This window comes from Myxine glutinosa, chromosome 2, assembly GCF_964187855.1.
Source record: "Myxine glutinosa chromosome 2, kmMyxGlut1.1, whole genome shotgun sequence".
Taxonomy (NCBI): Eukaryota; Metazoa; Chordata; class Myxini; order Myxiniformes; family Myxinidae; genus Myxine; species Myxine glutinosa.
This window is the reverse complement of record NC_136262.1, coordinates 40,981,494-41,008,824: the sequence shown is the minus strand read 5'-3', so window position 1 is coordinate 41,008,824 and position 27,331 is coordinate 40,981,494. Positions and strand designations below refer to the sequence as shown.

General features: G+C 44.3%; 1 protein-coding gene across 19 annotated transcripts in view; it reads right to left on the bottom strand.

Annotated features, from left to right (window-relative positions):
• The window catches only part of LOC137421854 (protein tyrosine phosphatase type IVA 1), a 157,868-nt gene that overhangs the window by 13,055 nt on the left and 117,482 nt on the right, over window positions 1-27,331 (bottom strand). For 4 of the 19 annotated variants that reach the window (XM_078773211.1, XM_078773214.1, XM_078773215.1 and 1 more), the window contains 3 exons: window positions 22,773-23,135; window positions 22,487-22,643; window positions 22,222-22,370 (listed from right to left, as the gene is read on the bottom strand). In XM_078773211.1, coding sequence (XP_078629337.1) covers window positions 22,222-22,320 — 99 coding nt within the window. In that variant the 5' untranslated portion in view covers window positions 22,321-22,370; window positions 22,487-22,643; window positions 22,773-23,135. The other 15 variants (XM_068108320.2, XM_078773206.1, XM_078773208.1 and 12 more) reach the window with 12 other exon arrangements.

Below are 27,331 nucleotides of genomic sequence, written 5' to 3'. Positions count from 1 at the left end.
TCTGTCAGAGAGACAGAATAACGCACAAGACCAACCAATACACTTGAAAAATCTTCGATTTTCGCAAGTAACTAACAAACAAACAAATGAAAGACCGGTCAGAGACCGAGGACTTGCCGGAATGTACTTTTTTAAAATCGGTCATTTTGGTTCAAAATGGTGGGAAATATATATATGTATATACGCGACCCATGATTGTCATTGGGCCCCCAAGGCTAACCCCCGCTATAGCGGGGAAAATGGCCTTAACACGATCATTCATTCATTCATTCAATGGAAGGTAACTGATTAAGTGTATGCATATCTCTTGTCCTTTCAGAGTTATAGTGGTTTGAAATAGATTTTCAATGAAAACTTGGCCCCTTGACCTTTGACCCCAAAAATAATTAAAACTAAGCATTTTTGACCATTTTATGCTTCATGCTATTTTTCGGGAATTGAATCATGAACATTTTAGTGTTGGTTAGAAGGGAATCGGATAATGCTTGACAGAGTTATTTGTAAAAATAACAATTTTTGACCTTGAGTTTCACCTTTCAAGGTCACTTAAGGTCAAGGACCTTTCAAGGTCACTCTCATCCCATCACCATCAAACCTTTCATCCTCCTCATCCTTCCCTTTCTTGTAACTCTTCTGTAATCTCTGACACACTATCAACTGCTCTCCCTACCTCCCCCTCTCATCCTTCATCTGACTCTACCCCTCCCCTCCCCTGTCCGACACCCGATGCTCCTCCTCTCTCCTCATTAACGGTATGGACCTCAAACATCCGAGGCCTTCGCTCAAACCTGATTGATCTCTCCATTCAGGTTGCTTCTGACAATCCAGACTTGATCTGCTTAACAGAAACTTTCCTCCTTCAAGGTGTCTCTGATTCCTTAATATCTCTTCCTGGTTACTCCCTCCTCCGGTATGATGGACCTGAGCCTCGTCCTGGTGGCGGGGTTGCTATCTTTATCAAAAACTCTCTTCCTCACTCTCCTTGCACTGCCCTCTCTCCACCCCACCCCCAGGAGTACCTATGGCTACGGCTTCCTCTCCGCTCCCACCTTTTGTTCATATGTGTTCTGTACCGTCCTCCAAACAGTGATGACTCCATTTACATTTCGCTGTCTGACAACATGGACCAACTTCTATCAACTCATCCAAACTCTCTCTTCCTCATATGTGGCGACTTCAACTGTCATCATGCCAGCTGACTGGGTGTGGGTTCCTCTCTCACCAGCCATGGCACCTCAGCAAAGGACTTCTGCGACTCATTGGGACTGACACATTTCCCGACCCGGATCTCAGTCAATGGAGTATCTTCTCTTCTAGACTTGGTTATGACAAACTTCCCTGCAAATGTCTGCTGCTCTTCTTCTGCTCCAATCAGTTCTTCTGATCATGTGCTTGTTAAAGTGGACATCTCTCTGGCCATTCTCAGAGAGCCTCCTCAGCGCCGACGAGGCTGGCATTTCCCCCAGGCTGACTGGCACGGTCTGCAAGCAGCCATCAATCATCTGGACTGGTCTCCCATCTCTACTGCCTCTGACATTAATTCTTCCTGGGAATTCTTCCAAAGCAAACTGCTCTCTCTCATGCACAGATTTATCCCATCTCGTCTTCAGTTGTCTTACCCTTCCACCCGTCCATGGTACTCTGAGTCTTGTGGTGAGGCAGTTCCCATGAAACAACTTGCCTTTGCCTCTTGGAAGGCAAATCCAACTGAAGGCAATCTCAGTTCCTTCCACCAAGCTCAGAACAAGTGTGTGTCTACCCTCAGGAGTGCCAGGAAGCACTATCTCTCCACACTCAAGAATGAACTCTCAAACCTGTCTCCTTCCTCCAAATCCTGGTGGCGTCTGGTCAAATCCGTTTCTGGTGTTTGTTCCCCTTCCATCCCCTCCCTTACCTCAAATGGCTACACAGTTGACACCGCACATGACAAAGCCGAATGCCTCAACTCTGTGTTTGCCTCAAAATCTTGTGTCCCAAACCCATCTCTCTCTGTTCCCACCTTACCAAGTCGAACAAAACTGCTTCTGGACTCTGTGTCCTTCTATCCTGACAAGGTGGAGAAGTTTTTGTCAAACCTCGACTCTGATTCTGCAACTGGACCTGACGGCATCAGCCCACGGGTCCTAAAATCCTGCTCTGCCGCTCTATCTCACCCTCTCTCTGTTCTTTTCACCCTCTCTTTTGCTCAAGATCATCTGCCAGCATCTTGGAAATCAGCAAACATTACCGCTTTACACAAAAAAGGTGCAAAAACAGATCCTTGCAACGACAGACCAATCAGCCTGCTCCCAATTATCAGCAAAGTCATGGAATCCATCATTGCTTCGGATATCAAATCCTTCCTCTTCTCCAATGGCTTGATCTCCGATCATCAATTTGGATTCAGACCAGGTCATTCTACTCTGGACATGTTGCTTCTGCTGTCTCCACAATGGATGGAGGTCCTCAATGCCAAACAGGAAAGCAGAGCTGTCTCCCTTGACATATCACATGCATTCGATACGGTCTGGCACCCAGCTCTGCTCACCAAACTCTCCTCCTATGGTATCCATGGAAATCTCCTCGCATGGCTTGCAGACTTCCTCTCTGGTCGTAGTCAACGTGTGGCCCTGAATGGATTTCTCTCATCTCCCCTTCCTGTTCTGGCTGGAGTTCGTCAAGGTAGTGTTCTGGGCCCTGTGCTATTTCTGGTCTTCATCAATGATCTCTCCGACTCTCTGGAAAATCCTCTATATCTCTTTGCTGATGACTCCACTCTCTGCCGCTCCATTCCTCATCCCTCAGATCGGCAGTCTGCAGCCTCCTCACTCTCTGCAGACCTGGACAAAATCACAGACTGGTCAAACAAATGGAACATGTCTTTCAATCCTGACAAATCTCACACTCTTACTATGTCTGTCCAAAAAGACTGACTGCAAAACCCTCCCATCCACTTTCTCAACAATCCTCTCCAAGAACTTCTGTCGCTCAAGCTTTTGGGTCTCACTATCTGCAATGATCTTTCTTGGGAAAACCACATTTCCAAGCTGGCCTCCAAAGCCAGTCGCCGTTTGGGCATCCTCCATCGTGCGAAGTCCTTCCTTGGCACACCTAAACACCTCACCACCTCACCCACATACAAGGCTTTCATCCGTAGCTCAATGGAATACTGTTCCTCCCTATGGGCCGTTGCTCCTGCCTCACACCTAGCTCGGCTTCATGCTGTTGAAACCAAAGCTTTCAGAATCATTGGAATCTCCTGCGATGAAGCTAACTCCGAGGGCCTTTCACTCACTCACCGCAGGCAGGTTGGTGGTCTTTCTGTCTTCTACCGACTCCTCTCCGGCCTTGCTCCCCCAGCTCTCTCTGTGCTCTGTCCCCCAAATATTCCTACAGGTCGCACAAGATCTGCCAGCAACCCTCTTATGGTTAAACTGCCAAAATCTAGGCTCTCTGCTCACCTTCACTCTTTCATTCCTCTTTTCTCCCGCCTCCCAAATAAACTCCCCCACTCTCTTCAATCCCACTCCTCCCTCCAGGTCTTTAAAACAGCTGTTCACCACCATCTCTTATCTTCCCCCATCTAAAACCTTGATCTTTTCTACCCCTGCTAATTTTCACCCCAGATACACTTTTTTGAAATTCCAACTTCTTTCCTGGAAGTACTTGCAGTGTCCATATGTTTCACACCTCTCCCCTCTACCCCCAAGCCCTCTCCCTCCCACAGTTCTCTCGATGTCCTTGCTCTCAAATGTTGTGTTTGTGTCCGTCCTTCCCCCTCTCTCCCCATCTTGTCTACCGCTCCCCTTATTTTGTGTTTTGTGTGTCGGTTTGACTTTTTGTATGATTAATGTTAGTTCTTTCACGAGCCTCGATCTTGTATACAAAAAAGAAAAAGAAAAAAAGGTCATGGTGCCAAATGAAATGTCGTATGTGACTTCCTTCCTAGATGTCAGTAACAGTAAGTGTATGCATATCTCTTGTACTTTTAGAGTTATCGTGGTTTGAAATATATTTTAAATGAAAACTCGACCCCCCCCCCCCCCCCCCCCTTATTTCACGTTTTGGGTGACCTTTAGCTTGACCTTGGGCCTAGAGAGTTAAAAATTGGGTACAGTCTATTCCAGGGCAAGACAAATATGTGTGTAAAGTTTGGCGATTCTATGTGCAACGGTGTAGACGTAGTACTGCGCACAAACAGACAGACAGACAGACAAACCAACCAACCAACCAACATACTTGCCGGAATCTTTTCCGGCAAGTAACAAACAAACCAACCAACATACTTGCCGGAATTTTTTCCGGCAAGTAACAAATGGATAACCAGACAGAAGGGTGAAACACAACCTCCATCAACCTTCAGTGGTGGAGGTAACCAAGAAGGGTTTACTGGAAGAACCAGGAGGGGATTACTGGAATAACCAGTAGGGGGGATTACTGGAAGAACCAGGAGGGGATTACTGGAAGAACCTGTCGGGGATTACTGGAAGAACCAGTGGGGGATTACTGGAAGAACCAGGAGGGGATTACTGGAAGAACCAGTAAGGGATTACTGGAAGAACCAGTGGGGAAATACTTGAGGAACCAGGAGGGGATTACTGGAAGAACCAGTAGGGGATTATTGGATGAATCAGGAGGGGATTATTGGATGAACCAGGAGGGGATTATTGGATGAATCAGGAGGGGATTATTGGATGAACCAGGAGGGGATTATTGGATGAATCAGGAGGGGATTATTGGATGAATCAGGAGGGGATTACTGGAAGAACCAGGAGGGGATTACTGGAGGAACCAGGAGGGGTTATTGGAAAAACCAGGAGGGGATTCTTGGATGAATCAGGAGGGGATTACTGGAAGAACCAGGAGGGGTTATTGGAAAGAAGGTGTATGTCCTGGCAGAGCTTGTGAGGACTGGCAGAGCTAGACTGGAGGACACATAATAATAAATCAGTGAGTTTATGAACTGTGCGATGAGAAAAAAAATAATGAGAGAGCAACAGGCCCTGTTCTTCAGTCTCATCGCCAGAAATGCCAATAACGTGGGAAATGCTAATAATGCCCACAAAATCCAGAATTCGATGAGTTTGCAGGTTTTCATTATGGAAGAAAGCGGCTGATAACGATCGGACAGGGCAAGCATTCATGAGTTTGAATGAGGAGAACTTTAACCAGGTATTGAACTCATTTGACCTGGTAATTATTGAACTTTCAGGATATTGCTCAGGATGCTGCAAATGTCTTATATGCTACGGTCAAACAGAAGGATTCCTTCAGACTATGTCGGGGGTTTTGAGAGCTGAACGGAAATGAGACTGTCTGCAAAGCTTCGGACTAATTCATAATACAATAGGAGTTCCCTCACAAGGAACTTTTATGCAGGAGGATATGCCATTAGGCCCATTGCCTTCGCCATTGTTACCAGTTGACAGTGGATATCCGGCAGGAGATCAAACCACAGATGCTCTGACAATGACACCACCGTTCCTCAGTCTGGTTTTTTTGGGATAACCGAAACATGTAAGAATATACTCCAGCATAACGATTTGGCAATTTTTGTGGCAGCGGTAATCACACGATTGATCATCACGTCAGCTAATTTGCTACCTGCCACCTGACTCACATTATTTTTCACATATTTGGGGAATCAAAGTAATACTACAGATCCACAGGCATGAAAATGTCATTTGTAAAAATTAGTAAAAACCAACATGGTCCGAGTATTCTGAGACAAGACTTCCAGGTGAAGAAGGACAAAGTTTGTGCAAAGAATGTTGACCGAGAAAAACAAGAAGGAACTGACAAGCAGCTTTGTTGCACAAGGCCATGAAGGAATTGCGAAATGTGTTGAGTCATTCCAAATGATGGGTGATGTTGCGGAGTATTCTCTGTGTGACGTCTTCGATGTAAAGGTGCAAATTTGGCAGGATTACATGTTATTGAATTTTTTTCAAAAAGGAGCAGATTGCAGAATAACAAGAAACGCAGCACTTGTCATCTTACTATAATTCACCAAATGTCCGTCTGTCCGTTCCCAGGTACCGCAAAAACTGCTGAACCGATCGCAACGAAATTGTGGGTGGGTAATCCTGGGACCCCTGGGAGTAAAATAGGCTATTTAGTTTTCCCAATTTTTTTCCCCATTTTTTTCCCAATTTTCCGGTTTTCCAGTTTTTCCAAACACGATGGAATAATATTTACCGATATGAACACTGATGTGGCTTTTATTGAAATTCTACAAATACTGTTGAGATTTTGATGATTTGCGTGTGATATGATTTAACAGATGTTTATATAAATCGTTTAAAATAAAAAAAAACCCTTCAATTTCTGATATTTTGCCTTTTCATTTGGCCCTCCCAATTGAAGCCCCGCCAACGGTACCCGTAGGGCAGGTACCGTTGCTAGTTTCATTAACAAAGCAATGGCTATCACAATGAGCGAATTCCTCAGGATGAAACTCCCAATCAATGTGACTGCATTCTTAAAACCATTTACAGTGGCTGAGGCTAAAGGTCAGACCCTCGTATGCAGTCAACGAAAAGTTTGTTTGTTTTGAACGCTGATCAGCTGAACTGGTTCACTGAGCAATGATTTATTTGTGTTCGCAGTTTTGGCAGATAAAGCTGCCCTGAAAGATTCTTACAACAACTTATCACGTTTACCTTTTTCTTTTCTCGGCAGTGCTCTCAGGTTCACATGGAGGAGCTTCAAGTACACATTTCACTTGTGATCGAGAACATTAGGAGACATCGGTGTGAATTTGATGGTAAATAACAATTCATCAACATATAATGTCAACAACAACAACAACAACAACAAAAAGGGTGAATGATCTTCCTTTATATTCTCATTATCCATATCCTGTCTCCGTTCTCAATCTACTTCCTCATTTCCCCCCCTCATTCTGCAACTTTTTACTCTCTTTTCTCTCCTACTTCCCAACATTCCTTAATTACCCTCGCCAGAGGAGAGGGTATTGCATTTGAGTCCGTTTGTCTGTCTGTCTGGCTGTTTGTCCACACTGAATAAATATGATTTTCTCAAAAATCCGTTGGTCCGATTGACAGGAAATTTTCACCATAGGTGCACCTTCACCTGTAGATTTTTTGAAATGATAATCATGACGTCATAGGTCACGTGGTACAGGTGCCATCTTGGAAAAACCGAAAAAAATTGCACCTCTATATCTCCGAAAGCGCTGCATAGAAAAAATTGAGACATGGCTCATTGTAAAGAACTCTCCATGGGGAATAACATGTTAATGATGATGTCATAGGTGCCTCCATTATGACTTCATAAATCGACATGTACAAAACCTCATCCGATAAAGATGAAATTTGTTGAGCGTCATCTAGGGACAAATTGGTGGAGAAAACAAAAATAATGACGTCATCGGTCATGTGGTTCGGCCGCCATATTTGTTTTAACACAAAAGCCTTAAAACCCACTAAAACACGGCCTGGCGAGGGTCTGCAATCTCTGAATGCTCTTTCTTGTTTTCTCAATTGTTCTTCGTGTTGAACTCCCAGTTTCACCACAACCCTTCTTGCCAATCCCTTTGGAGGTAATTTAAAAGTTGCCCCTAAAGAAGAGATTAAATGATGTCAATATCCAGATCAGTCCACAAAGTATACCGGTGCATAATAATAATAATAATAATAATAATAATAATAATAATTTTTAAAAAGTCAGAACATGATTGGGAAATGGGGATGAGATTATCTTTTGGAAATAAAATATTAACACCTATCAAACAAAAATAAAATTCCAACTACATAAAGACCAAGTTTCATCCGAATCCATCCATTACTTTTTGACATATTGTGATATATATATATATATATATATATATATATATATATATATATATATATATATATATATATATAAATATAAAATTATTTATATATATATATATCAAGTAATGAACGGCGGTTGGGAATTATATCCACGACATCCATTTTTCCGTTCTCCAACCTATAGCTTTGTCTTTAAAAAACTCAACGTTTCGGCCAGCAACCCAGCGTGCGCTGGGCCTCCACTAGCCTTCATCAAGAGAAGTTCCCTTGTTCACCTCCTCCCAGATATACCTGGGGGGAGGGGTGGGCCTATTCTATCAACCAATCACAAAGCTGTGTTGCGAGACCTCGTGACCATGGACCCATGATCGGCTTATGTTGCAAGTCTTTTGTGTGTGTTTGAGCGGTGTATTGTGTTTTGTTGTCCCTGTTGCCTGTGTCGGCTATGTCCCACTTTGTCTTTGTCCTCCTCCCAGCATCGGTGTCTCTCTGGTGTATTTATGCATGAGAGGTCCGTATGCCTGTGGTAACGCCACAGTCTCCTATCTCAATGGTGCCCTCGTTATACATATATATATACTAGCTTGGCTCGGCTCGCTACGCTCGCCTCACCAAGCGTCGATACAATTGAAGTTGAAAAAAAAAAATTCCCCAAAAAACTCCCCCCAAAAAAAAAAAAAAAATTGGAAATTAAAAAAAAACAAAATACCCTTAGGACATACCGACGGGAGAGATATGTGCATTCCAGAAGTTTGGTATGATTTCACAAAAGTTTGAGAAAGTAGTTCAGTGACAACACAGGACAGGACAGACGCTGCACAAATATATATACTATATATATATATATATATATATATATATATATATATTATATATATATATATATATATCATTTTTGGCGCCATCTCTCAATGGTGAAGAATCACTAATTTTTTTTTTTAATTCCCGTATCTGGATCCGAATATTCACCAAAATCGAATTAATTCATCCATTCCACAGACCCAACCTGTCCACCAAGTTTTGTCAAACTCCATCCATAACTTTTTGAGATTTCCTGCAATATATCATTTTTGGTGAAGAATCTCTCAATGGTAAAGTATCACTTAAAAATTAATAGTATCCGGATCTTCACAAAAATGTAATCATTTCATCCTTGTCACACTCCCAATCTGTCCACCAAATTTCGTCTGAATTTGTCCATAACCGTTTGAGATATCTTACTCAAAGACAGATAGACAGACAGACAGACATGGGTAAAAACATAATCTCCATCCACCTCCGGTGAGGAAGGTAATGAAATGGAAAGCTTTTCCAGGGCATGGATGGGAGAAAGTTGACCAGTGTATGTATGAAAAATTCCTGCTGTAAGGAAGGTAAGGAAGAAATGCTGAGGATGACAGAAATTGAAAATTCTCAAAGCCGAGTAGAATAAAAGGGGAATGACAGCAGGTGGAGCTGTGGGCAAAACAATTTTCCATGACTGAAAGTGGCACAGACATGCAGACAGGCTCAGTTGCTGTATCCAGAGCTCGATACGCTATATCCAAAGTTGGTACACTGTGTCCAGAGCTCATTACATTGTATCCAGAGCTCGGTACACTGTGTCCAAAGCTCAGTACAATGTATCCAGAGCTCGGTACACTGTGTCCAGAGCTCAGTACAATGTATCCAGAGCTCGGTACACTGTGTCCAGAGCTCAGTACAATGAATCCAGAGCTCGGTACACTGTGTCCAGAGCTCAATACAATGTGTCCAGAGCTCGGTACACTGTGTCCAGAGCTCAGTGCAATGTATCCAGAGCTCGGTACACTGTGTCCAGAGCTCAGTGCAATGTATCCAGAGCTCCGTACACTGTGTCCAGAGCTCAATACAATGTATCCAGAGCTCGGTACACTGTGTCCAGAGCTCAATACGTGTCCAGAGCTCGGTACACTGTGTCCAGAGCTCAGTGCAATGTATCCAGAGCTCCGTACACTGTGTCCAGAGCTCAATACAATGTATCCAGAGCTCGGTACACTGTGTCCAGAGCTCAGTACAATGTATCCAGAGCTCGGTACACTGTGTCGAAAGCTCAGTACAATGTATCCAGAGCTCGGTACACTGTGTCCAGAGCTTGGTACAATGTGTCCAGATAATGATTATCATGAGGACGGTATTCATTACTAAGGGTGTTTCAAAAGTCCGGAATCATAGGGATATTTATTTTACATTTGAACGTTTCTTAACATCGACGCCTCGACTTTAGCACATTCATTTCTAATTTCATTCTCTAGATCTTCAATAGTATGTGGTCTTGTGGCATAAACCACTGATTTCAGAAGTCACCAAAGAAAAAAGTCACATGGCGTTAGATCTGAACTATGTGGGGGGCCATTCTATCGGTCCACGATGTCCTATTAATCTCAAAGGCATCGTCTCAAAAGAAAATAAAGAATTTTTTTTTTTTACTATGATTCCAGACTTTAATATTTGGAATGGTCTCCCTGGAAAGATAATGGCAGCAGAAACAGTGGAAGGGTTTAAAGTGGAATTCTATAGATATATCTAGACGTATTGGGAATGGGGGATGGGGGGGGGGGGGGTGGGTCCCTGCACCTGCCCCTCTGTTCTCATCCCCACCTTCATGAAATTAAGTAACTAAACTGATAAATTTCTAAATTAAGTAACTAAGTACTAACAAGCGTTACGCCTAGGTCGGGGAAGTGATGTGAGTTGACAAAGTGGAAGACGCAGAAAACATGCTATGATATGATATTTCGCTCACAAGGTTCAGACATACATGGAGGCGGCCATCTTGGATTTTGACGTGGCGACCCAATTTTCAATAGCGTTCTTCCGTATGCCTAGATACACCCAGACACCAGATTAGAAGTTGGTACTTCGCTTATTTTTCAAGATATTTCGCTCATAAGGTTCAGACATATATATGGTGGCGGCCATCTTGGATTTTGACGTGGCGACCCAATTTTCCATAGCGTTCTTCCGTATGCCTAGATACACCCAGACACCAGATTAGAAGTTGGTACTTCGCTTATTTTTCAAGATATTCCGCCGCTCACAAGGTTCAGACATACATGGCGGTGGCCATCTTGGATTTTGACGTGGCGACCCAATTTTCCATAGGCTTCTTCCTTATGCCAAGATACACCCACACACCAGATTAGAAGTTGGTACTTCGCTTATTTTTCAAGATATTCCGCCGCTCACAAGGTTCAGACATACATGGCGGTGGCCATCTAGGATTTTGACGTGGCAACCGAATTTTCAATAGCGTTCTTCCTTATGCCTACATACACCCAGACACCACATTAGAAGTTGGTACTTCGCTTATTTTTCAAGATATTCCGCTCACAATGTTCAGACATACATGGCGGTGGCCATCTTGGATTTTGACGTGGCGACCCAATTTTCAACAGCCTTATTCCTTATGCCTAGATACACCCACACACCAGATTAGAAGTTGGTACTTCGCTTATTTTTCAAGATATTTCGCTCACAAGGTTCAGACATACATGGCGGCGGCTATCTTGGATTTTGACGTGGCGACCCAATTTTCTACAGCGTTCTTCCTTATGCTGAGATACACCCACACACCAGATTAGAAGTTGGTACTTCCCTTATTTTTCAAGATATTCCGCTCACAAGGTTCAGGCATACATGGCGGCGGCCATCTTGGATTTTGACGTAGCGACCCAATTTTCTATAGCGTTCTTCCTTATGCCTAGATACACCCACACACCAGATTAGAAGTTGGTACTTCGCTTATTTTTCAAGATATTCCGGTCACAAGTTTCAGACATACATGGCATCAGACATACATGGCGGCGGCCATCTTGGATTTTGACGTGGGTTGCACCCACACACCAAATTCGAATGCGGTCCTTCGCTTACGCACGCACGTACGCACGTCCGCATGCACGCCCGCACGCACGGACGGACGGACACACGGACGGAGGGGAAAACCATAGTCCTCCTTTCGCTCCGCAGTGCAACGGGGGACAATAAAGTGTGTCAAATGACCCCCTCCCATGTCTAACTTCATTGCAATTTTCTTGCTTAATCCAAAGTGAATCCGAATCCATAAAGCCACATTTTCGAGAATCCTCTCAACACTTCTACTTAATGTCACAGTTTCTCTGAACCCAGATCACTTTGTGCATTTAATGTGTGACTCACGATAGGCATGTGCAAGCAGGCGGACAGACACTGCAGAGAAATAATTCACATCCTGCGGTTCACTCGCTCGTCTTTGGACCCGATTCAAAGCGGGGGTAATCACAAAGAATTTGAGTCACAATGTTTCAGCGAAAGTCATCTATTAAAAAATCACAAAAAGTTACACAAACGAACCCGACGGATCAGTTCAAGGTGAGCGAACACTGTTTGCTGGCATTCAAAAAGTATTGCATGCAGTATGTTTATCATTCTTATTGTTCAACAAGTACAGTATGAGCGTATGATAACCACCCAACAACCTCCTGATTCGAGACAAATGCAATGATTATGTAATGTGAGGTCAAAGTTGAAAGGATGTTATTCAGAGATTTCAAACAAGGCCACATGAGGAATCCTTGCATGCTAGAAGGTCTTTTTCATCCCACTCCATTTGTGTGAAAATCTACAATTTTACTTAAGCTACTGGTATTTATCCATTCTACTTTACTTACATCTTATCGAGCATTTTAATTTTTGTTCCATTTAATCAGCTGAGATGTACTTAACATAGGCTAGCAGGATAGACTCCAGTTATGCACACTTGCCTCTGAGGCCTAAGCAGTCTTGCATGACTAAGTCTTGCATGTATTTGAATCTGACACAGCAATAACTTATCACTCTGATGCTTCAAACACAGACTGATACATCAGTCGTCCCTCGGATAGACCTTGAATTGGGTGTCCGGAATGCTAACATAAGTTCGTGACCGTTAAAGATCCCACGGTGCCCTTCATGAAGAGAGCCCGAGTTGACTACAGCATAGTGAAAGGTAGTACTTGTGTTTTTGTTGTTTTTCACAGGGCAGGTGTACGCATCTAGTGCTGTAGTAGGGTGTGATGTGGTTTACCACTCGTTGCTTTTAGCTACGGCTGCCAGATAGCTCTGCAAGCGAAAAGAAGGCCGAGTGTATAAGCCATTCCTTCCAGTACATAGCCTTTACCTTTGCCAAGACTTTCAGACTACTTCCTAGTGGTGCACCATGGTGAAAGTGCTCTTGAGGGCACTGGCTAAAAATCTGGAGGATTATGGAGTAGGCTGGTTCCCTAGAGGTGTACTGTGCATGGCCCTCCATTGTGAGGACTTGCTGTGACACTCACCAATCCAACCAGGGTAGGTGGAGCTCATTAGCCTTGGTAGGCAGTCCACCTAGGAGAAGGAAACTCTGATTGCAAATCCCCCTTGCTGCCTTGCAGAGTATGTCTCTTTTGAGAAAGGCTAGGTCCACAGCTGATTCTGTGGTGGTGTCAGGAAGGGCATCCGGCCACAACAAACTGCTCAAATATTCCTTTTGGCGAAGCAGCCATGAGGTGAATCACGGCTTACACAGGCAAGCATGGAAACGGCCGCAAAAGGATGATGATGATAATGACCCTGAGCAAATTACAAATTCCTGCCTGGACTGTGGGTAGCAAGTGTTCTGGTCTTCTTTGGGGTTCCTTGATACCGGGTTACACAGCTTCCCATCTCAACAGTGCACTTGCTTTATGGGCAGCATATTCTGCACGACAAACAAATTGACCAGGTAGTTTTCATGTTACGTGTGAACGGCCTTCTTCGGATACAAAGGGCAACCAAAACATCTACCTAACATCACTTTCAATTCCTTAACGTACATCGTACGTAACTTGCTTGTATCATTCAGCTTGATTCGTTGGTCGCGTCTATGATAGCACCAGCAAGCTTTTGCCAATAATAATGTGGGACCTTTGTACGCCTAATGATTGCCTATAGACAGCTGGGTTGATGCCCTTTATAAAGGGTAGTGCCTTTTCTCAGAAAACCGCATTACAACAGCTTTTATATCTTTGTTCAACTCCACTCTGCCCAGAATCAAAGCCGGAGAGCTGAAAGGCATTCTCAAAAAAGCTTTTTTCTTTTATTGGGATACAACAAAACATCACAAAATGGTTGTTCTCAGCAAGGATAATTTTCCTTGACAAGTACCAATTTGGCCAAGCCACAAATCACAATGGCCTTCTATAGTTCAGGTGAGCGCTGCTTGTGAGCAGCAGATAAAGGAGCTGTCTTGTTGTTTGATCAGACGAGTTTCTTTCATAACTCGGAACCAACCGGTTCTCTATGCCTCATCAACCGACATTTTGGCTTGTGTCATATTCACGCCTCTGCCTTTAGACCTGCGAGAGCAGTTGAAGTGTTCTCAGACTGTTGTAGGAACAATGTCTGAACATTGCAATTACGTGGCAAGGACATCGTCGAGGGTGAAAATGAAAACACTCCCAATGCTCGAACAGAACACATGCTGTGTGATGTGCCCTCAGCCTTCTCACCGCAGTAATGACATCAGGAACAAGCTTTCGAGAAAGTTTTGCCTTTTAAAAATGGATAAAATCAACTGGTCTGCAAAGTAAGGATATAGCAAAGAAATCTTTTTTGAGGGATTCTACATTATTTAAAAACATATTTATGTATGCAAGAGGGTTGGCAAGAGAGCCTGGATGTTTGCTCATTACCGCTGACCTGTCTATGCAGGGTTTAAATCTCGACTCAGCTATAAACTGTTAATTACCCTAGTGTTTCTCCTGCAAGAGCATTAATGTGTGTGTCCGTCCATCGGAAGGAGGACCCATCTGCCGGCACTGGTCGTTGGTGAACTTTAAATATGTCCAACAGTGCCTTTCGCAAAGAATAGGTGAGTTATATCGCCGGCACTCTGAACAAATTACACATTACTGCCCTGATTGACTGCTGGGGAGGTAAAGATAAGCTGTTCAGCACAAACCTTCCTAAGGAACTGCTGTACCAGCCCCAATGCTCTGTCAAGAGTCTGGTCTTTTTTGTTCGTATGCAGCATAAGGCTGCAGGGTAGCATCATTGGGTGAGGCCATGGCGGTGCCGCTTACACATTGCCCTGTTGCTGATTACTCTTGGTGAAGGACACCATGGGATCTTTAACGTCTACCAACTAATGCCAGCAGATAGGACGCCGGTTTAACATCCAACTGAGGGACGACACACACATTGATGTTTCACTCTGCCTGTGATGACAGTTTATGACTGGGTCGGGATTTAAACCCAGGCTAGACAGCTTGGAGGCAAGTCAACTCCCTCATACCTCTAGGCCACCCTGTCAGCCCAAGAGTCTGGTACATTTGATTGATTGATTTATGTACGAGTACAAGGTTTTCATCCTGAACTCTTCTCAATGACCAATTAAATTTTCAATCGTTGTTTAGAGAGGTTGAAATGCCAATCAGCAAGCAATTATGGAACATGTAACATAATGCAACTGTTTCTATTGTTGCACAATAAAATGAATCCTCCAAAACCAGAATGCTGAGTGGCGACATGTCTGGGATTGTAACCTTTGCAAAAGAAACTGCAACGGCAGAACCGACCATCTGTGTAGAGTGTAGTGACTTCTAGTTTTACATGCATCATTTTCTGTATGAACAGATGGTGCAGGCAGAATCAATTCAACAAGCTTGATCCTCACATGCTGATGCCCTGCGAGTAAGCGTTTGGTTAGTGGGGCATGGTTTAAAACCAAGAACAAACAATCAACTCTCGCAGTATGAGAGGACGAAGCACGAGGGTGAAGAAGAAGAGCCTGTTTTATGCGGACTCTTTCCTCTGGAGGGGCCGGGAGCTAAAAGGCGCGATAACATGTAGCGAGTAAATACTGTACTTCACTGTTCTTTGGTTTCTCTTGGGACTACCAGCAGAGTGCTACTTCACCACCGCTCGCTGTTCACAACCACCCACAAACTTTTCTACTTCCCGGGATTATTTTTTTTCTTCCGTCATTTTAGATCTCTTTTTGCCGGTGGAATATTCACTTTGTTTAACCACTGCTCTGGTAACTCCGAAGCATTGGTATTTTTTTCTCCTGAAAATCAACACTTAATGACGGGTTTACCCCCCTGAGACCTTCGGCCAACTTATGTGGAGCATTGGCTGCATCTCAGTGGAATAACCATGTCTACTCCCATTTTGCTATGTTCGTCGAGCGTAATGAATGAATGATCGTTTTAAGGCCATTTTCCCCGCTAGAGCGGGGGTTAGCCTTGCGGGCCCCATGACAATCATGGTTCCCTGTTTTGAGGCAATGTTTTTATGGCCGGATGCCCTTCCTGACACCAACCCTTGGTCACGCTCTTACGATGCGCAGGGATACGGTGTACCTATTCTAAACTGGGGTACACACCGGGATCATTCATCCCAGCAAGCTGGTACTCAATTTGCCGACCTCGGAAGGATGACAGGCTGGGTCAACCCCCCTGGCGTTAATTCAGCGATCGACCGGGATTCGAACCCAGGATCCTAGGATCCCAAGCCAGCACCCTAACCGCTAAGCCAACACCAGGCTGTAATGGAGACGGAGAATTGCAAGCAAGCATCTAACCACCGTATGACCACACGTGAGTAGAAATTCACACACACATAATTTATACAAGAGCATGGTACATGAATAAATGATAAAAATGTTTCAATAAATTAAAGATATGAATAGTCATTCTTCATGCAAATATCAAATCTTTTGTTTGTTATTAAATTCCAAGAGAATCCCACTATTAATTTGCAATTGGTCACTCATAGCTTTGACACCATTACAAATTTTTATTACGGACCGTCAGCCTCAACAACTACATATATCGAACAAACTGTTTCAAATGGAGCACCTCACCACCATTGGAGCAGTTAGATTGCATCAGATGTAGCAATAAATGTGAATTGTTGCTCCCAGCTTGACGCTCGATGATAGAAGACGCCATTTGCATTTTTGCCTTTTCCATCCCTACCCGGTTAGAATCCCTTGCCGGGAAACTTTGTAAGAATTTAGAATTTATTTCATACTATTTGTAAGAATTTATTCATAATACTGTAAGAATTTAGACTCGCTTTGCACGTTGAGATCTAAGCTGCAAAAGCAGAGATTTAAATGCACAATTGTTTTATTTACGCAGTTTGATTCGGGCAGGCCAATATGATCACAACCAAAAGCATATATCATATCAAAAGGCCGATACAGTGCCATCTTGTTTTCCATGTGTTAAAATAATAATAAATTCATGTGATATTTTTGAATAAAGGATATTCTTGTCTTTCGGTTTCGCCACATACCATTTCAGTGAATAGTATGATATTATCCATTGAAATGTATGTGGTACATGGCCAAGGTAGTTCTAAATGTCCTGTTCTTGTGTGATTCACCATTGACATGTATAAACAAATGAAGCAACCATTTTGGTGCAATGCCAACGGGGAGAACTGCATTGACGGTGTTAGGCCCACTGCCCTTTGTGCAATGTCGACATTAAAGATCCCACTGTATCTTTCACATAAAGTAACCCCTTCAGTGGGTACCCTGGGCAAATTCCAGAACAAAAAATTCCTGGCCTTGACAAATTCCTGGCCGAGAGTTTCCTGGCCTGAACAAATCCTTGGCCAAACGTTTCCTGGCCTGAACAAATGCTTGGCCAAAAAAATTCCTGGCTAGGCACCCTGGCCGAATTCCAAACTGTCCGTAAGAGTTGCGTTAAGGAGTGACCACATGGTCATATTGGAACACTTCCTGGTCTCTAATTGCCATGCTGACCACAGGATGAACAATGAATGGTGAATCCGTAGCAGGAGATCAGATAGGAAAGATAGATTGGTAAATTAAGTCACAACTTCCTTTATGCTGTGTAACCGGCAAATTATTAGCAATAGCTGTAGGCCAATCGAGAAGTATTGGCTCTTGCCTTAGCATTGGCCCCTCTCCCTTGAGAACTGAGTGTACCAACTCAGAAGTAATTTCTCATAGTCACACATGGGCCATTGTGCTGTCTGGGTAATGCCGATTTTGGTAGTAACGGTAGCAACAGTTAATAGCCTCAATATAACTTCCGTGATCGTCAAAGTCGCAAATGCCAGGTCAGAACATAAATTTGGAATCTGGACAGGATGCCGGCACACAATGGCCTACTCTAACTATGAAGACACTGGGGGATCTTGAACAGACACCATCAAATACAAGCAGATGGGTCTTAAGCTTCTGTAATCCTCCACCTTTGCATCCTCCACCTGTAGTATGACTGCACACTCATTCATGTAACACCACTCATATGAAGCATGAGGCACAATAATTAAACCCAGCCAAGACAGCTCAAAAGGTGAGTGCGCCACTTCGTCTTCTGTGCTGTCCTGCCAGACCTGGCAAAACTATTCCTGTTGTTCCTTTTTTCACTTTTCCTGATAATTGATAATTACTCCCAGAAAATGGTGCACCCTTGTGGCTCTACAGAGAGGAATGAAGAATTACGCGAATGAATGGTGATGGAAAGAGGGTGTTTTGTACGGCAAGAGACGAAACCTCAAAAAGCGAATGCTGTAAATCGACACTTTCAGACTTGTTTCTCGGTGGCAGCTGCAAGTCTCGAGCATGTGCTGTTTGCAACGGCAATCTTGGTGTGCGTCACAGCGCGAAATTGTGCTGGTTCTGGTTGGGGTGCCATTTAGCAGAAAGTCATTGAAATGCAGTGAAGCAAAATGCCGGATACACGCAGCCGTGCAGACATAATCAAACACACTGTCGTCACTCAACAGGTAAAGACTGAAAAACACTCGGTTATGCCAAGCGGTCTACATTACGTTTACAAAGCACTATACTTTGGCTCACGGCATATCACGGCCTCAGTGGATGAACCGCTTTTTCTCAATATCACCTCGCTTTGTCATTATTGGAAGACAAATTTCAGAATGAAAGATTAAAATTCACAACTCTGAGATACACAAGGACCGACAGTGAAAGACGTTTCCATTTTTTCTGCTGAGAGTGATGGAGCGAAGGAAACACTTGTGCGTATTAAATGTCTGAATGCGAACTGCAGTCTGGTATCACTTGAAACGTGCTTTGGCTCCTCTCGGGTTTCAGTGATCAAATCATGGGTTTCAAAGGTCGAGGTTCGAGTCAATTCATATACCACCGAAAAGAAACTCCTCCCAAAATAATGAAGCATAATGCATATTGCGTGGCATATACATAATATGTTTGCAACTGGGTCTGGGCACGTTGAACGTTGGGTCATGCAGTTCCTCCTTCCAGTTTTCATCAAAGCTAAGTTTTCTGGCCCAGGTCCGTCGTGTCCTTCTGTTTACGTCCTTGTGTTGACGATTTTTGTCCTTATGTTGATGTTTGTGTTTTCGTCCAATTTTCCATGTGAAGCCGTACCTTGTTGTGGTGTATTGTCGAATTTGTGTCCCTGTGATTGTCTGGCCGACTCGCCCAGGCCTCAGCTAGTCGGCATGCAAATTCTGTTTCTGGTCTGATGCTGTGTGCCTCGTTCCGCTTTTTTTCTCCCAAGTTCTTCTCCAAGTCCCAAGTTTTTCTCCCAAGTCCCAAGTTTCTCCCAAGTTCCCAAGTTCTCCCAAGTTCTTTTTCTTCCCAAGTATCCTTTGAACTTCCACTTCCTCGACTTTTTCCTATCCACCCACGCCCCCTCACTTTAAAAAACCCCAAAACAAAACAAATATATTCCAAAAAAAACCACAAACTCATACAACCTGTACTTCCTTCCTTCCTTCGTTTATTCTTCATCACTTCCTTTTTTCAATATCTCCAAATTGAATTCTTGATTGAATGAAACACCTCTTCCTTTAAAAGCTTTTAAATACATTTAAAAATGCTTCACTTTCCTTATTGCTCCATCATGAATAACGCCAGTTGTTCTTCTTTATCACAATTGACTCCTCTTCTTCTGCCTCTTCAATTCACCAAGCTTATTTCCCAAACTGGTCTCATTTCAAAGCGATTGGTACATCAACCCTTCAACTGTATGTACAGCACCACTTTCCTTCATGCTTTCAACAACCATTCATTTCACCCCTCAGATTAACGGTGTCAAACCCCTCCATTTCAGTATCCTCCTCAACATCTCCTGCATGCCCATTTCCTCCCAACACCACCACTTCTCTGTCTCCTTCTTAAGCATCCCTCCACTTCATGTCCAATTTTCTGCACCCCTCTCAAAGCTTACACCTCACACACCCTTATTGAAACTTCCCACCTCACCCACTCCCATTTTACACCTCACTCCACCCTCTCAGCTTCCCCTTTGTCTCAGCCTCTCGCAGCTTCTCTTCCCTCTCAACTTCCCCCATCCCACCCCTTTCCAGCTCCCCCCACCCCGTCCCACATCCTCCCCCACCCCATACCGTAACCCCCAGCTTCTCTCCCCTCTCAACTTCCCCCATCCCACCTCTTTCCAGCTCCCCCCACCCCATCCTACATCATCCCCCATCCCATACCGTAACCCCCAGCTTCTCTTCCATCCTGCCCCCTTGCAGCATCTCCCCACCTGCCGCCTCCCAGATCTCCCCTGTGCCACCCCTCACAGCCTGCTCAGAGACACAACTCATTGTAGTGTCTCTTCCTGACTATTGGCTCCTCCGACTTGATAGACCTGAACCACGCCCTGGCGATGGAGTTGTTGTATGTTGTCCTTTACTTGTACCTTATATCAATAACTCAAGTTTCTCACTGCTCATGAACTGCTCTTACACCTCCAAACCCCCAGGAGTACTTCTGGATGCGACTACCCCTCCACTCCCACGTCTTGCTTGTCTCTGTGTTGCACGTTACAGTGGAAATGGCCATCACAGTGCTGTACATCATCTACTTTCTTAACAATTGTCTTGAAAAAGTTTAGTCACTCACACATTTGGGCCTTACTGTCAGTCCTGACCATTCTTGGGCAAACCACACTTCTAAGTTCCAGTTGCCGACTGGGCATCCTTCGGTATGTAAAGTCCATTCTTGGCACATCTGAATTCTTATCCACCCACAAGGACTACATCCGCAACTTGATGGAGTACTGATCTCTTCTCTGGGTTGGTGATCCTGACTCACATCTTGCTCAGCTTGAAAACTCAGCTCAGCTTGGAAACCAAGGTCTTCAAAAATATTGGAATCTCCCGTGCCGAAGCTGAGTCTATGGGTCGATCACTTTCATATCACAGGCAGGTCGCTGGTCTCTTTGTCTTCTACCTCCTCCTTCCTGGCCTAGCAGCCTCTTCTCTTTCCATGCTCTGTTCCCTCCACGTCACCCTCCCTCCCCCCAGGTTTCTGCAGGGTGCATGTCCTGATGCAATTCCCCAAAATCCAGAATCATGACCCACCTTCAATCATTTGTTGATCTTTTTTTCCCACCTGTGAAACCAGCTTACACATTCTCTCCACTCTCATTCTTTCTTCCATGTTCACTACCATCTCAGATCATCCCCCATCCAAAAACATTATCTTTTCTACCCCCATTAAACTCCACCTCTTTCCAAGTTTTCAGTTTTTTCTTTCTGAGAGTTTGCAGCTATGTCCATCTTGTTCACTCTTTGTCTCCCTCTATTTTGTCCTTCATCCCTGCTGTTGGTGTTTCGTCCCCTATCTTTCTTCTGTCCGGTGGACAGGGGTTACACATTTGCCCCTGTCTGTTTGTCTGTCGGTCTGTGAACAGGATATCTAAAAAAGTTGTGGACGGATTCAGACGAAATTTGGTGGACTGGTAGGGTGTGTGACAAGGACGAAATTATTATATTTTGGTGAGGAGCTGGATACGGATCTGGATACTAAAAAAATTACGTCATTCTTCACCATTGAGATATCAGGCCAAAAACGATATATAGCATATCTCAAAAGGTTGTGGCCAGATTCGGACGAAACATGGTGGGATTAGTTGGTTAGGTGACAGGAACCAGCTGATTTTGGACGTCTGCATCCAGATCCGGCCTATCAGTGGGATGCAAAACATAAACTGTTCAGCCTGGTGGAGGTATGTGCTCTACAAGTGCCTTTCTAGTTATTCTTGGAGTCATGGATGTACTCACATTCTAATTGAAATACTTTGTTGAGGTACTGGTTAAAAAAAATAACGTGTAATACTAGGCTACCACTAGGTGGCGTTTGTGACCTATGTTAGTACATTATGTATGGACAAACAGACAGACAAACAAACTAACAAACGGGCCCAAATACATTACCCTCTGCCACGGTTAATTACTGCAGAAAGCATTATCAATCGCCGGCTCTCTCAGCTCGTTGTTATTAAATCGTGTGAAATGATCAAATCGAACTGTTGTTTGGAACTAAATATAAAAATAAAAGAAGTTCAAACCCAAACTCTAAATTGAGAGTGATTTTTTGAAATTGTTTCCCATTCATCTCCCCCCCCCCCCCCCTCATCCCTTTCCCAAATTAGCAAATATTGTATGCATGGTGCGATTTGCATCTTACCAAAACAGAAATGCCTTGCTCCTCCAGTAAGCCCTTGTCGTACGTAACTTCACAAACCCGTACCAGCGTCCTGACACTGTGCTGCTTCAACTCCTGCATGACCAGCACGAGATAATGATGCTGCCACAGCTGCGGGGTCCCGTTGTTAACTGCACATAGATCAGCATCGTGATATATTATGCTATTTGTGCTCAACCGCGACAACAGAACACGTCAGCAAGGAGCTGCTCCTTTACCGATATGCCCATAGAATGCGGTGACCCACCTCAACAAATCTATCTAGAGAGGCGTTGTTGGGGCTGTGCGCGATGAGGAACCTCATGTTCTTGTAGGTGACCTCCACCGGTGCGGGTCTGTTGACGCGGGCCATAGCTCTTCCAGGAGGCCGACTTTTCCTTGCTCGCTCGACGTGAAATCCGGGCCTTCAAAACCGCACCAGTGATGTTTTCATTGAAATCCCGCAGTTATTATTTCCAAATCCCGAGTTAAGCTTTTCGGAATTCCGGGTATCAAAGGAGAAAGCAATTCCTTAAGAACTCCCGTCAACTCACATCACAGCCTGACAGTGCGAGCTCGTACTTCACACAGAGGGCAAATAGCATTCCCTTTGAGCTTTGCTGAGTTTGCCTCCACAGTTCCGATTTTCTTCTTTAGGTCCTACTCAACTAGAAGATGTCACCGTGATAGTGCAGAGCAAACAGCGTTGTTCTCAAACAAACTGTCCATTCAATTGTTCAGCAGCAGGGGGTCAGGTGGAAATGGCAAGATGAAAAGTAGCAGGGAAGCAGTCGACTCCAAGCCACCCTCACAATCGTTTGGAATAGTGCAAAGTCCCTCAGTCCTTTTTTCCTGCACCGAAGAGCCTTTCCTTAGTTTGCTGATATGTCTCTCCTAGGTGATGAACTCGAGGACACCTGCAAATGCAGAAAAAATAGACAGTGTTTATTGAGTCTTCAAAAGCGAGCAAACATTGCCCAGCCATAGCTAAGATGGCCCACTGTTCAAAAGCATTTGAAAACACTTTGGAAAACCACGTGTCATTTCTCGTTGCCAAGCATACATGCTATAAACCTAGTAGTTCTTGTCACCAAGAGGCAATGTGCTAGGAGGGTATGCAATAGTGGGAAACAAAAATACTGTAGCAGCAGGTCTAGCACTCTCTCTCTCTCTCTCTCTCTCTCTCAGAGACTGAAGATAATGAAATAGTCTCTAAAATTCTACACACTTTTCTCAGATCAGATCCTCTCTCCTCCTCCTCCTCCGGCCCCTTGCAACCCACCTTCCACACTCCTCCACCTCCCCTCCACTTTTCCCCTTTCCTCCTTTTGGAGTGTGGTTAACGCTTCGCACAAATCACAGAGGAGTCGCTGTTTCAAACCTTGAGGAGTTTCATCCCGACCGAGTTCTAGGAGGGATGGAACTAGGAAAGTAAGCTGTCGTGGAGGAACCCAGAGATGTGCTCCGTGTCCGCCGTTGGTGGTACAGTCTCTTTTGCTTTTTGTGAGGCAAAGAGATATCGAGAGCTCCCCTCTCTCTCTCTCTCTCTCTCTCTCTCTCTCTCTCTCCCTGTTTTCCTTAGCCAAGAGCAAACTCTTTTCGGATTTATTTCCCGCCCGCTGCAACACGCTCGAAGCCCCTCCAAACATTTCCGTCTTTTGTTGTGCTTTGCCAGCATGGCTATCCCATAACCCTCAGGCGCCCCCATTCCCTTCCCTGCTTACCACTCCTATTTGACAAACTGCAACCCACCCCTTTTGGTAAAAAAAGAAAGAAAAACAAAGGTGACGCCTGTCTCAATGATAAGCACAGGAGCCACGATCGAGTGGAGATGATGGTGATGGAAACGGTGATCGCGCAGGGGTGGAGTGCGAGAGGAGTCATTGACCTATGCCTGAAAGCTATGTTATCAGGGCAGTGAGGTCAACACTTTTAATGAAAAGTAACCCTATGATGTTGCAGTGAATGACTAACCAAATCAAACAGGCCTTTCCTCTTTTTTTTGGCCTTGGGATTCAGGCAAAAGCCTCGTTGCCAAAAAGGCAGCCCTCCCAAGGCTGCGTATAAAACTGACAATTTTCACTTCATTCAATGCTGCAGAAATTGTAAAATATTTTGCTTTATAGATGAAATGAAAGCAAAAGGATAAAATGGTTCTTCAACTTGCCTTTGCCCTTTTGGCCGTCATCACCAAGGTCTTGCCATTCTCATGGTGAGAGTCACTAACCCCTCTCATCGAGGCTTTGTGGGTGAGCATTGCAGAAGGCAATTTGCCTGTTCAAATTCTTTTGCCAAGCTGCCTGGCATGCCATCAGAGGGCCCTTTGGCAGCAGGAATGATGAGTGGAAAAGCCCCTGCCCTTCCCAGGCAGTATGAGTGGAGGGGGGGGGGGGTATGTGTGTGGGAGGACGGAAAAGAAGGTCTCGGATGAAGTTGGGATAGGGGTCGGCTTGGTGGGGGGAAGTGGGAGGGGAGTGAAGGACAGGAAGAATGATGGAAGGAGGGTGTAGGGATTGCTTCCAGGGATCTGGTGGCACTGATCACCGGCCAAGTTGTATTCACGAGTTACCAGGACCCAAGAGAACTCCACCTGACATTTTCATGTGATATGGCGTTCAAGCCACCAGAATAGCCCTCAGAAATCACAAGTGCCCCGATATATCTTGACAGAGACATAGTGCTCGACGATGGTCCAAAGGACTTGACAAGGCCCACTTTTCCATTAACCCACGTGCTTTGACCCTGCTTGTTCCCGGAAAAGTGAAAGGGCCAAAAAAAATTCTGCTTCTTCGGAGAAACAAAATAACACATTCCGTGACTCCACACATCTCTCGGCAGAACCATATTGCATGACGGAGCATCACGAAAACCCCGATGCATTCATTTCCTTGAAAACCAAAATCGATTTCTCATTTCATTTTGTGGAAGAGTCGAGTGGCATGCCTGATCATGGAAACAACCTCACTTTCTGTGGTGCTTCAGGTTCATTCGAAATGTTATTTGTCTGTGTATTTAATGTGACTAAATCACTGCCAACACAATTGCGCAGACGTACCTGTGATGATGGTTACACGCTGCTTTGCGATGGTTAGTTCATTGCTGTGAAAAAACTGGGGTACGTTTAATGACGTCTATGTTGCACGTCTCGGGTGAATATGACGTCGCAACATCGCAAAACATTTGTGTGGCTGAATAAATAAGCACGCCAAGGTGTTTAGTAATCGTGTCTGCGAGAAACGGGATGGTTGGGCCAAATAAACCTCTGAACCCTGAGGGTGGAATCAACTTGCTTTGCCACCAATGCACGATGGTCACCGGATAAGAATGACAGACAGACACAGCGGTGTCCAACATACCACCATGACACCACCCCCACCTCACTTTCCCCATCATGTCCCACTTGTTCCCCATCCTCGTTGGGGAACAAGTGGATCTTGTTCCCCAACAGACCTACATACCTATCCAACCCTACCCTAACCCTAACCCTAACCGGAACCCGAACAACTAATCCTAACCCTACCCAACCCTACCTTAACAACCCTACCCTAACCCTACCCTAGTACTGTACACGAGGGTGGTATGGTAAACAGCAGGTCTAGCTGCCAAAAGCGTCCTATAGACGCCTTCAATAACCTTCCCTTGATGATTATTTCTACCATAAGTGCCCCATACACACACTACCGATCGGTCTGTTATCCCCCATCCCATCCCAAAATAGAAACACTTTACCTCCAAAGATCAAACTATTTTATATATTGCACGTTGACTGTCTGCCACGAGTTATGAGTAAAATAAAAAAGCACCGGTTTTATTGCAGGCATTGAAATTTTGATCATCGAGTTGAGGGAGCTTTGGGTGGCGTTGCCATTTCAGAGGCAAGACGGGCCAAAGACATTAAAGACTCAACCGCAAAGTGTGGAGTGACGTCACATGTTTACGATGGACAACCTTGTTTGACGCAAGGAGTTGCTGCGGAATTATACAATATTTATATGTGCGGCAGACGTTGTTAAACTCAGCTGAACCTGCTATATATTTTGAAACAACATAACTTTCCAGCACATCCTTTAATTGCCAGCACAATGGCTTCCCTCTGATGTCCAAATGAACGTGTTGAGCACAAGTGAGACACGACCACTCCTTTATACTGCCCACAAGAGCAAATCAATAATCCGAAGATATGTCCACCTACTGGTCAATCTCGGATATATATATATATATATATATAATTATATACACGTTTCACCTGCTTCAAAGCAGGCCTCCTCAGGCCACTAGACCATGAGCCACGGCACATACTGGTTTCTACTCACCATGTGGCCACTTCCGGTCACGTGACGGTGCTTGATGTTAGATGGAGGAGTTTTTTTTCTTCCAATTTTTGCAAACCTCAAGCAAAATAAACGTCAAAGCACATCATTGATGCGTTGCTCTGCTCGTATTTTGTTGCTACACTCACATATGATCTGGTGTTATATGAGTGTGCGTGAGCCTGTGTGCAGTTGTATTTTTAAAATGTATTTATTTATTTTTGTTGTGTTTCTGGGGCACAGCCATGGGTGGTTTCGTGTCCGAGTTGTATATGAAGAGGTGCGAGCGAACAACAAAAACAACAACAACAACAAGAAGTGCACACACATGCTCACGCACACTCAGACAACACCAAATCACGTGTGAGTAATAAAAAAGGAACAGAGCAACTCAGTGCTTTGACATTTATTTTGCTTGAGATTTGCAAAAATAAACTAGAACGGCGCTCAGTAGAGAGCATACCTCCACCTGGTTGGCAATATCACTCAATGGGGAAGAATCACTTGTAAAATTAAATAATTTTCATATCCCAATCCATATTCAGATCTTTACCAAAATCAAATCGAATCGTCCTTGTGAGACACCCAACCTGTCCACCACGTTTCGTCCAAATCCATCTACAACTTTTTGAGATATCCTGCTATGTATCGTTTTAGGCCCTATCTCCCAATGGTGAAGAATCACTTAAAAAATTATACTAGCCGAATCCGAATCCGGATCTTCACCAAAATCTAATCATTTCGTCCTTGTCACATTCACTACATCTCTGCAAAATTTCGTCCGAATCCATCGACAACTTTTT